Source organism: Thermobia domestica, chromosome 18, assembly GCF_964235325.1.
Source record: "Thermobia domestica chromosome 18, izTheDome1.hap1.1, whole genome shotgun sequence".
Taxonomy (NCBI): Eukaryota; Metazoa; Arthropoda; class Insecta; order Zygentoma; family Lepismatidae; genus Thermobia; species Thermobia domestica.
The window spans coordinates 52,823,556-52,835,878 of record NC_137471.1 but is presented as its reverse complement, the minus strand read 5'-3'; the positions used below and the strand labels follow the sequence as shown (position 1 = coordinate 52,835,878).

The 12,323-nt window shown below is 37.9% G+C and overlaps 1 protein-coding gene across 5 annotated transcripts in view; it reads right to left on the bottom strand.

Annotated features, from left to right (window-relative positions):
* The window catches only part of tral (LSM14 family protein trailer hitch), a 38,494-nt gene that overhangs the window by 12,787 nt on the left and 13,384 nt on the right, over window positions 1-12,323 (bottom strand). For 2 of the 5 annotated variants that reach the window (XM_081746874.1, XM_081746872.1), the window contains exons 3-5: window positions 10,886-11,126; window positions 5,129-5,300; window positions 1,916-2,163 (exon numbers count right to left, since the gene is read on the bottom strand). In XM_081746874.1, coding sequence (XP_081603000.1) covers window positions 1,916-2,163; window positions 5,129-5,300; window positions 10,886-11,126 — 661 coding nt within the window. The remainder of the gene's footprint in view (window positions 1-1,915; window positions 2,164-5,128; window positions 5,301-10,885; window positions 11,127-12,323) is intronic. The other 3 variants (XM_081746875.1, XM_081746877.1, XM_081746876.1) reach the window with 3 other exon arrangements.

Here is a 12,323-nt window from a genome sequence, read left to right as displayed (position 1 = left end):
CCCGTATTTTTTCTTTCTGCTGAAAAAAATTTCTCCGATATACAGCCTTCCTCTCTGATTGCTCGAAAAAAACTGAAAATATCAAATTGAAACCTCTATTGTAGAGACGAGTGTACTTAGTAACAATCTCAATAATAGGAAGAATACAAAGTGTGTTTCGGTGGAAGGTAAAAATTTGTCTGTTGGTCCAATAGGAATCGCGCAATTCACTCGCAATTTTGCCAACTTTGCTGAAAATTTTCGTAACTTCAAACATTTTTATTTCCGTCCTCACGAGCCATATCAACCTCTGCTTCTACTATCGAAATCTACTCGATAAGGTCTCTTGAAAATGTAAAGGACTTACGTTTCTGATTATTACATCCTACGTTATACTATGATGAAAAGCTGAAAATTTCATTAAGACGCCATGTTTGGCCGCCATTTTCTCAAAAACCCCACCTTTTAAAAATCAATTTCTTACAACTATTGAAGAAGTACCTAAGTAATATCCGTTAACCGTTCATGCGGCTGCAGCCCCTAACGTTCGCAATTACTGAAATTTGGATTTTTGTACTTGGGGTGTAAATATTTCCTATTGGCATTTAGGTCCTGTACACAGGATTTGAATGGGAGTATGAAAACATCTGAATCCTGACATAAAATCAAGTAGAAAAGTTCCTATGAACATGTCTTAATTCCGTTTAGTTTTCGAGTTAGTTTCCAACTCGGGACCCAAAATCGGCTCGCGACAATGGAAAATAAAATATATACATTTCGCGTTAAATCAGAAACTATGCGTTAAAGTTATGATGAAATTCAGAAAGTTGATTTGTTTCAATATGATATTTACGTGTGATGCAACTCGATTGGCAGTGTTGCCAACTTGGTAGAATTTTATTTGTTTCCGAGTGAAACTACGTGGTTTTTTATATTTGGTATTCATTAATTATTGTAAAGATCACGAAGCACAATTTTCCCCACGTCACCACAGTTTCCGAAAACCTTCACTTATTTCATTAAAAGGTTTTCTCTCTTGCATTATCGATAGTTTGAAACATTGAGTGTGAAATTCACTTGATTTTTAATATGATTAGTAAAACCACAATAAAACACTTCTCTACAATAAAACTTTAATTTGACATGTTTTTCAGTTTTTCGAGCAATCCGAGAGGAGGGGCGCCATTTTGGAAGGCTCTATATCGAAGGAGAAATTTTTAAGCAGAAAGAAAAAATATGGGTCTAATAATATTGCATGTAGATCCCATATAAAAAATAAAATCAGACTGATGGGGTCCAATTATGCCTTGCCTGAACGATTTGAAATGGAATCTCTATGGAAGCTATTCGGTGTAGAGCATATACCTACAAATATTTACGTGATATCTTTCATTTAATGGGTATTAAGTCAAAACAATGCCCACCATGTGATATTGCAATAAATTAATCCCATCCTTTTCCGCTAAGAGTTCTCAAAGCTGATCCTATGTTAAAATGCCAACAAGAATGCACTGCCAAGAGCGGCACATATCTGACTTCCTGCCACCTAACAATACGTTTTTCATCTCTTATCAAGTCCAAAATTTGTCCATAACTTCTCAATTACCATCTTACTAGAAAGTTTATTTTTATTATGGTTGTGATCATTTCAAACAGGTAATCTTTAAAGTAAAATTGAAAATCTATATAATACCCAAAAGAAATTAAATATTTAGAACATTGGATTAGTTTCGGCGGTGTAAGAACTACATTTTTGTACTAGAATACAACTATGAAAAATTTCCTTGTTGCTTAGGTGGCAATAACATTTCAATCTTATTTAACAGTGGAGGTGGATGGATGGAACTGTACTCCAGAAACGGGGTTAGTACTTCTGCTTTCAAAGGCTTTTCTGTTATTACAATTCAAGATACAAAACTACTAAACCTGCACTTACCAATTTTCGTTTTGGCTAGTTGGTTTCTTATTTTCACAAATTCTTCATTGGCTTGTTCGAAATCATATTCACTCTCGAACTTAATTCTAGGCTTTGGTGGCTGCGTTTGTCTGTTAAAGCCTGCACGTCCTCGCGGCCTCCTAAGTCCTCGGTTTGACCAACCTCGCTGAGGACGTTCTTGGGTCCTTTGTGGCTGTGGTGGTGGCTGTTTCTGTTGAGGCTGTGACGAAACTGGCTTGTTCCCTTGACTAAACAGAGATATACAAATGGATTAACTTACAATAAAATTTACAAAAGATTTAGTACAGTATTTTCGATCTCGCTCAAATTTATCCCTTTCGCAACTTTTGCTATTCCCATTTCCAATTTTTGCAGAAGTCAGAATATTTACGATCAGCTACCCCTTTTCTTAACTTAGTAAAGAAATCCAAGACTCCAAATCTCAAATTTTTCTGTTTGCACAAACATTAACATGGCTAACCCTTAGATTAGTATTTTTAATCCTTTTGATACATTCGTATTTTTCTCGTACGCAGAAACAAGGTTATGAATCTTTCCTAAGATCAATTTTGTTCAATATCTTTACTTTGTGTATCAGATCCTACATGAAGTCTACAAAACAAAAAAATGGCGAGTTCAACCACGTGTTTTTTTATACTAAAACTTATTACTGCAAGATTCAAAATAGGAATATCACCGTACATCAAAGGTATGTAGATAGAATTCGTATTTGCAACATTAAGCTAAAGACTGCTTACTTCTGCTGATGCTTGAGTGTTAAATATTAGTAAAATATTAAGTTTAAACTGTAATTTTGATATCTTTTAAATATGAAATTCAAGACCGTACAGACAGAACATAAAACCTCAAGTCAGAAGAGACCCAAAAAATGTCATATGTTCCAATTTATAGATAAAAATATTCTATTTAAATTGTAATTTATATGAATGCAGTGTATGTCATTTCAGTTAAATTCTAGCTATTAAAAATGTGGTATTTTAAAAGTGTTTTTCTTCCAAAACAGTGAGTCATTGATGTAGGAAATTAGTTAAATCGAAATTGACCCAAACAGAAACACACACTAAGTAATTCTATTAATTTTACTATCTAACTTACTAAAATAATTTAGGGAAAAAAATACTAATGAGTCAAATGACTTCTTAATATTTCGAGCTTTACTCCAATATTCTGTATCATTTGCTAGTAATCTTTCAGCTTCTAGCAATCTGCAATTGTTTTCTAAGCCAATATTAGAAGGTTTTTGAAGAAAGAAAAAAAAACTTAAATTATCAATTAGTCTTAAGCTAAAATTAAACTTTTTACTTCTATTGTCTCCTACAAAATTAAGATGGATCTCGCAGAAACAGGAATACAAAGTAGAAACTGGATCCAATTGGCTGGGAGAAACTGGATCCAAGGAACTGCAGTGCAATTAACAGGGAACCTGAAGCAACACCTTCCGCAGCCTCTTGTGTCGAGTCGACCGCTGGTTACCTGACGAACATACAGGGTCGGGTCGCAAGGGTGAAACTGCTAACAAGGTACTAACGCTTTAGCACAATGGTGCCGCGAATATAACACATGGGCAGTTGATTAGTGATAATGTCGAATGAGTCCTCATCCATCTTATTTCAAACCACGGATCATGATTGTATATGGCAGACATCCAAAGAAGCTTATGATCAGCAAGGCTTCCGCCACGAAATATGGTGGCGGTCCTATGAAGTTGTGGGTTGCCATATCCTGGCTTTCACTGGGTTCTGTGATGACATACCAATCGCGTCACTGCCCGTGATTATGTCAGCATTTTAGGGGACTGCATCCTACAGTCCGGACCCACCAGATTTTTCCAGGTAGTGACACTTCCACAATGATAATGCGCCTATTCACAGTTGAAGCTTTTGCAATGTGGTTTGAGGAAAACTGCACTAACCGACAACGCTGGTGACGCAGGACAAGGAAGAAGAGAACATATGATACACCATAAGTGGGAACTCGCTAGCGTCGCGTTGATTGTGTGTAGTGTTTCAGTGAAGCACGTTTTGCTCGTGCGTTCTGACAATGATTGACTCGAATATCAAGCAATGGCATGCAAACAGGTTTTGCTTCGGACTTAGTGCAATGACAAATTTTTCAAAACTTTGCCAGATCTACGGAGATTCACGTCAAGGACTCGGGTGTTTCGTTGGTTTAAGGCATTTGCAAAAAGGAAGAGTTAACTGGAGACGAATCTTGCAGTGGCAGGTCTTCGGTTGCAAGAACTGATCCAAATATAGAGAGCCTGAGAGCGAGTGCGTGAAGCAAACCAGCATGCTTCTGATCTTTGCCTTGGTCATTCTTGGTTTTCTTGGTCTGAGATCTTTGATTAGGTCAGTCCATGCTCTGGCGTTCGGTTTCCGGGTCGTATTGGAACACCCAATTCTCGTATTCCGTAATGACACCTTCCAGAATATGGGAATCATTTGTAGTTGAATAAATAAATAAAATCAAGGCACCTGTCCCTCCGCATGTTCGTTTGCTTCTACATAAAGATTCTCGGAATCAGTTTGGAGCAGATTTTTCGCGTTACCAATTGACTGGTGACAAATTTAATTCTTCCGATCATTCCGACTGTCAACCGATGGTAGGAACGCATAAGCTCTCGGACTCTCGACATTTGCATTAGTTCTTGCAACCGAAGGCCTTCAGATTTTTTTTTTTTTTTTTACTGCACTATATCCAATACTGAAGCAAAATTGATTGCATACCGTTGCTTGATATTCATGTCATTTACTGTCAGAACGTGCAAGAAAAACTTGCTTTAATAAAACAATCGCTATGAACACATGATGCTAGTGAGTTCCACTTACACTGTGTATTATGTTCATCCAGCTTCCCTCCAAGTCGCATATCATTAGCGTTGCCGGTTCGTGCGCAGTGTTGCCAGTCTCATTTACACTTTTTACATGCCTCGCCCGTTTCTATATTTTCCACACAGTACACTATTATGAACGACGTTTTGCAACTTTCCCTAATTACAGTTTCCTTCTCTGCAAATTTATCAAAACTATTTTCAAACTCTCTCAGCTTAGGTTCCCTGCGAGCAGCGATCAACTTTTATATCTTACAACACTCATTTTAGAATTTGGACAATTCATGCCTCTAGACATTTTATCATGAGTTTCCAGGTTGTTTTGGCCATGGTATTTTATCAGAAAATTTTGAAGTACTTACTTAGTCCTGGGAACTTGCTGTGTTGGTCTCGCAGGGGCTTTCTTCTCTTCCTTCCCCGGCGTGCTTCCTGGTTGACTCACCTGAACACCTTGGTCTATGGTTGGAGATTTTCGGGAGCCAGTAGGCGTCGAAGTAGCAGATCGGGAACCACCTATCAAGTCTAAAACAGAAGCTACACTGGACTATGAAGAATGCGACTTCAGCGGAATTCTACACTGAGAATCAAGCGCTGACCAAGGAGCAAGACAATCTGAGAAAACACTTAAGTTCTTATCCTTTGGAATATCCATAGATTATATATTGTCTATAAAACTCAATAGAACATTAGCATCGAAAGTTACCTAACTTTCAAATTTAGTTTTCTATTTAAAGTGAGTGCACAGAATCTTCACTTTTGAGTATAAATTTAGAAAACGCTGTTAGGAACGAAAACTTTTACATAAAATTATATTTGTAGGTTTTCAGTAAACTTAAGATTTTTATATTATGCTGTATTTTGCAAGTACCTACTGTAAACAACTTTCATTCCCAAGATATCAGGATATATCTGGTTCTAAGCGATGTTAAAGAAATTCTTAATATGAAATCCGGTGCACACCACAATTTTATCAGTTCTCAAAGGATGGATGTACGTGAATCATATCGAGAAAAAAAGTTTGCTCGTACAGCCTGTGGATTTGCTTCATGGGAGTCAAGTTATTCATTCGCTGCTTCCAGAGTTGATGTGGACAGGAATCTCGTTAGTCTGCGCTAAGCAGCAGTTGACGTGAGTGACTAGCTTGTCCGCGCCGATAGGATAGAGATAAAAGGTGTGATTCAATTCTTACAGAATGAAAAAGCTTTGTGACATTCAACGGGAGACTTGCTGCGGCCTATGGTGAAGGTATAATGAACGAGGCGTGTCAGAAAGTTGTGCTTAATGTTTTAAGAGTAACAAAACTGACGTGTACGACGCGGAGGTCGGGTGACTATTCTCATGGATGTTGTGACAAAGTTAGACCCTGTCGTTCGAAAGAATCTATTATTCACGATTAGTGAATATGAACAATGTTCTGAAGTATCGCAGCCAGTTTTACACGAAGTTAATCACCGAACATTGAAGCTCTACAAAATGTGTACGATGGGTACCAAGGATGCTCCGATATCAAAACTGCAAGAACGGGTACTAAATTGACATGCCTGCAGCTTTTACGAACAGGATGGCAACGTGTTCATCAGATTGTCACAGGTGACTAAACTGACTTCGCACAACACACCCACAAGAAAACTAGTCAGTGGCATCATGCCCATTCACCGTTAAGTCATACAAGTTCAGAATCATTCCAAAACTGACCGTCATGGTTTTCTGAGATCAGGGCTTCTCTGTTTTTGTCTCGTAACCACTAAAACTGATGCCTACTGAACTAGTCTCCGACGGGATATTCAGAATTGCTGGAGAAGCTGTCACGTGACACTTGTGATACATTACATACCTGAATAGTCCACAATAATGGAATTCAGATCTTTCAATTGTCATGGAATAATTAAACTCACCCTCCTTCAACCATACGAGGTCAACTGTACCTACAAGAAAACAAATTAGAATTTCTTTCGATTTCCTTCTGATTTTTTCTATTAAGTTGTTCAAGGTTTGACAACTAAATTCAAGGATTATTCCAGGTTTTTCACGGTATACAAAAACCCCGGCTTATTCACGTTGAATGGGCACTGCTGAATGTCCATGGCAACTTTGTGGAGAAGCAGATACAAGCATGTGTCAATATGTATACTGTTTTTGTATGGTTGCCAATACATAGCCAGATGCTCTTTCCTTTCCGAATAACCAATGTATTTTCAGGGTACAGATTATTTGTGAAAACCACACGACTAGTAATTAGAAAATTACAAAATTTGAAATCCCGAATTTTCGCAGGGTTAGTATTGGCCACTGAATCTTTTTCGTTGCTTAGAACCAAATATTGTACCATATGGCATTACTGTTAAATTGTTACAATGTAAAGCTTTTTCCCCATGCAAGTCATCCCTCAAAGAAATATAAGCAGCAAAAATGATACATACCAGATAAAAGTGCACACCACGATTTTTACTGGAAACACTGATTCATGCATACTAGTAGCAGGATAATTTCATTCCTATTCTACACTGTAAAGGTTCAAGAAATTAGTATTTCGAAGGATATGTAGATGTAACTAAATCCAACTACATTTAATATATGTACAGGCGACAATTCGTATCAACTACAATTACATTTTCTCTAACCATTCATGTGTATAAAGTTTCGAACCTACATGGGGATTCAATTTTCAAAAGAGTAAAAGAAAAGGAAATAAATGGGAACCAAACTGAATGTATCTACCCTACACGTAGGTATTTCAGTTTTGTGAGTACAATTTACACGAAGTTTCGTCTTATCCTCTATGATATTCTCATCACCACTGATATCCTATTTGAAATCTCTCTCCCCTCTCTCTCTTTATACACTGGTGAAGTGCAAAGTTCTCTTCCTATGTATTCTTTTGTCGAAAATGGAACGTATAAGTACACTTACTGAAACTGGAGAAAATTTTGTAACTTGCCGGAAACAAAAGCTCCCGTTCAGAAGATAACTACCATAAATTGTTTGAGGTTGTACAAACAAATTTCCGCAATATCTGACAATACGAAGAAGTAATTCTTATTCAGGGTGTCTACTAAAATTCCAAAATGAAATTTCGTGATCTCTTTTCCAAACCATAAAAGTAACTCACATTCTTAAGAGCGAATTTTCATGCATGCGATAGAAGAGTGCTTTGCTTGTGATTTGGTAGCATCTAAAGCCGACCAGCCATTTTTGGTCTCGAGTTTTGACGTTTTATAAAACAAAATTTTCCAGTCTATACTTATATTTGTACAGATAAAAAATCATGACCCAAAAGCTATTTCTTGACTTTCATGACCGTTTTCTGATTTCGTGACTTTCATGACTTTCGTGACCGATAGACACCCTGTTATTCCAACTGTGCAATGAGAAAATCGCTGCTCAGTATGCGCTCCAATATCAGCACAGCCACAAACTAGTGGTACTGAAGAACACGTAAATACTGGTATTTTCCCAAGTATACGTTGCTATAGTTCCAACTGATCAATCATTCGCCCAATTAGTTACGCAAAATTCACAAACTATAAATTAGATCCTACCATCATGTGACTTAAAATCGAAATAGAACTTCGAAACTGACGATTTCATAAAAGCAATGTAATAGTAGCACGATTTTTAGACTAGCACTATATCAATATTTAAGAAAAAGCCGAACATCGGTCGCTGTAAAATGTCTTACCAGAGCATGTTAATAGGATTACGAAACTTTCTCGTAACAAAGTTACCTATACATTTGGAGACTACTCCAATTTAAATATTGGTCATATTCGTAATTAACTTTATCGTAAGCATAATGCTGGAAAAGACTTGTCAATTTGTACTAGAAACTGAGGGAAGAGTTTTTGTATACCATGCTTTCCTATTCCAATGGCAATTTTGAATTAGAAGGGAGTCCTAAGTATTCAACATTATTATTGATTATTGTTTAAGAAGAATCTGGGAATGGTTTGGAAAGATTTTGGGTAATACAATTGTTCAAACGCTCGTTTTTGTAACATCTTGACCAAAATAAAACTAGAGGAAAATCGCTTAAAGCATGTAGACAAAGGAAGGTATAAAGCAGGTCAGTAAACACTTACCCTGAAAAGCAAGAGAAATTGACACTATAAATTTGAAGCCGTCTTACCATGCACGAAAATTGTTAACATGCAACAAGCAACTACCTAGTCTAGCCATAAATACTGTCACAAACTTTTGGCTTTGACTGTAGAACCTGTTGTGCACGTGGCAAGGTACAATTTAGCTCAAGATTAGCCCTGGTCAGTGTGTGTCGAACAGGGAAAGAACGGGTGGATCTGCTTCGCTTAAGCATGGAGTGGGGTGAGTTCGCAAATAGAGTTGCAGTGATTACCTTGCATAAGGGTGGAAATTCACCACGTGAGATTTTCAAGCTGCTGAAACATCTAAAAATCAGCAAAAGATTTGTTTACCGGATAATCCAGCGGTTTACTGAGACTGGCAGTGTAAGTGACCGGCCAAGGGATTGTCCTCGCAGTGAGAACAGTGGCAGCTCTTGTGCGGCGAAATTCACTCCGGAAGCAGATCATGGCACGGGAGCTCAACATGGCCCCCAAGATCAATATCCAGGTTACTTTCTGAAGAACTGAAGGTCAGAGCTTATCGGCGGAGCACGGGACATTTCTTGACACCACAGCTGAAGTAGAAGAGGAAACAAGACAGCTCCTACAGCGGTACGCCAACAATGGACATCAGCAAATCCTTTACTGACGAGAAAATCTTTACTATTGAAGAGAGCTTTAACGGCTAAAATGATAGAATATATGCGGAAAGCTCTCGAGAAGCTCGTGGGAGAGTTCCTAAGGTTCAGACAGGTCATCACCCCTCCTCAGTCATGGTTTGGTGGGGGGTGAGCTATGAAGGCCACACCAGTGGAAACTGTTCTGGAGCCTAATGTGAAGGACTTGAGTGAAACCATGTTTAACAATGATCATTGGACCTTCCAGCAGGATTCTGCGCCAGCTCATAAGGCAAGGATAACAACAGTGGTTGGAGGACAATGTACCAGATTTCATCTCCAGTGCTGAGTGGCCTTCTGGTAGCCCCGATTTAAACCCTCTGGACTACAAGCTGGGCAGTGTTAGAGGACATTGTCTGCAAGAAAAGACGCCCTTCACTTGAAAGTTTGAAGCGTTCCTTGGTGGCAGCAGTGGCGGATTTTCCGATTGACACTCCGTACTGCAATAGATAACTGGCCCAAGAGAAAGCCTGTGTGCGTGCCAATGGTGGACATTTTGAAGTGATAGGTGCCAATTGTAAAGAATGTATGTGGGTATAACATATTAAAAGAAAATTGAAAAATCTCAAACCGTATTTCATATATTCACAAAAAAGTGTGTGACAATTTATGGCCAGACTAGGTATAAAACTTAACTTTAACAGAACAAGTTAAACACAAATTTGTGAATTGTGGATCGGTGTTACATTTAAAGCTTCCTCCGATCCTGTGGTTACGCTTACTGTTGAAGATTCTCTTCTTTCCTAGTTTAGCATTGAACCTGTACGTCGTAACCTACGGTAAGAAGGGAACCGAACCACAAGTTTCTTCTAGGAATCTAATCAGGGCCACCCGCACTAAAGCAGGAAACACTAGCAATCTACGCTGCCCTACTACTATCATCAGTTATGCCAAACAGACGAAACATTCTTGAATGATGACTGCCTAGAAGGCAATAAAGACGGAAATCCGAGTCATTACCAGATCAGCGGCCAGTTGACAGCTCTTATTGTTTCATGATTGTTTTATTATACAACTACTAGAGGTAATTTAAATTACCTAATTTTGAGTTTTATAACCTATCCGGCAAAGAAAAAGCCAAGCGGTAGAATTAATTAAAACTAATGAAAGGCAAACAGTTTGCAATTCAGCTTTTCTCAGCGAAATGTTGACAAATTACGTGTTACTACAGTTCCACATTTCACAAACTACCAATAACTCATTCCAGTTAATACAAGTAGAGACATGCATATTAAAGCAGGCCCACTCATATAACATTAAGCATTTGAAAAAATAGGATGGGTAAGAACTTAAAAGCTTTGAGATCATGCCAAATCATGCAAGTTTTAAAAAAGCTAAAAAAAATACAACAGTTGCCTCGCACCTTGGTCTTTATTTGCACTGCCGATGTCTACACTGTTTAACTCACTTGGCTGCTTAGGCAGACCTCTTGGCTCACGTGTTAAATTCAAACCAGGGCCGACCGCTCCAGGTAGTCCCTGCAATGTGCCTATCGGTGCATACCCTGGATACTGGGTGAGACTTGGACCCAGGTGACTCAACACGGGATGAGAAAATGGTTGAGGTTGATATGATGCAGTCCCCAAACTGGACTGTGCAGACAGCTGAAAGAAAAAAGAATACTTCGTTACTGTTAAAGATTATGTTTATGATTTACACACCTTTGCAAATTTATTTGCTAGTGTAAGAGTACTGACTTCAACGCCCAGGTCAAACCGCTTAAGCTAGAAACTTGACACGGCATAGGATTTGTGACGTAAGGTACCACTGGAAATTTAACTGGAAAGAGGGAGGGGGATGATTGCGACTATTGCAGTAAAATGTCCGTATCTGAATCAAACATATGAAATTAGGTATATGGACTTCCCATTTAAAATAGATGTTTTACCTTTTTCTGACACTTCCTCTAGAGTGAAAGGAAAAGGAGTTACGATTGTTATAACGGTATGACCCTATCTCGAAATCCTTCAAAGTTATACTAACTTTGGTATGTAGAATTTTTATTTAAAATAATTAGAGACGTGTTTCAGTTTTGAAATAAGATTCCATATTTTCAAATCTCTTAATACTTGATGTGAGACTTTTTCCAAGTGAAATAAGAGGTGGGAGGACGTAGGCCGAGCGAATGATGGGATCTGAGGGAGAAGTCGAGTTAGCCAAAGACTAGTTGGTTTAAAGTAAAACGTACTTTTCAGCACCGAGGCCATGAAATGTCACTACAGCTTAACGTGGGATTTGAACATGAGCTACTGGAAATAGAATCTGGGTTCCCCCGTGCGAAAGGCGCGTACATTAACCACATAACTACGAAGGAGTTCTTAGTGAATAAGGTAATATTTAATGAATCTTAAAGAACAAGAAAACTAACCTACAAAAATGGAAGTTTTTAGTAAGTCACTCGTCCGTCAATATCAAATTAGGAAAAAAAATAAAAATAAAATAAAATAAATGAATACCAGAATACAATGTACTTAATTTGTCTTCAATATTCATTCTAGGCATTATGTTATAGTCCTGAAGTGGTTACCAAAAAATGTAACTCAATTACAGACGTTGAATTGTTGACACGCAACTTAATACAATCAACCACGCTACACTATAGTTTAGATTTACTTGCACTCCAGTTTGAAATTAACGCGGCAAGTTACATTCTGCAGACTAAACAACACTGATAAGTGAGTTTTTTTTTTTTTTTTTCATCATACGGGCTCGTAGTTTGTAATAAGCTTCTCCCACAAACTAAGTAATCAAATTCACGGTCCAGAATATTTCAATTTCACAGTCGGAAAGTTAAAAATTAT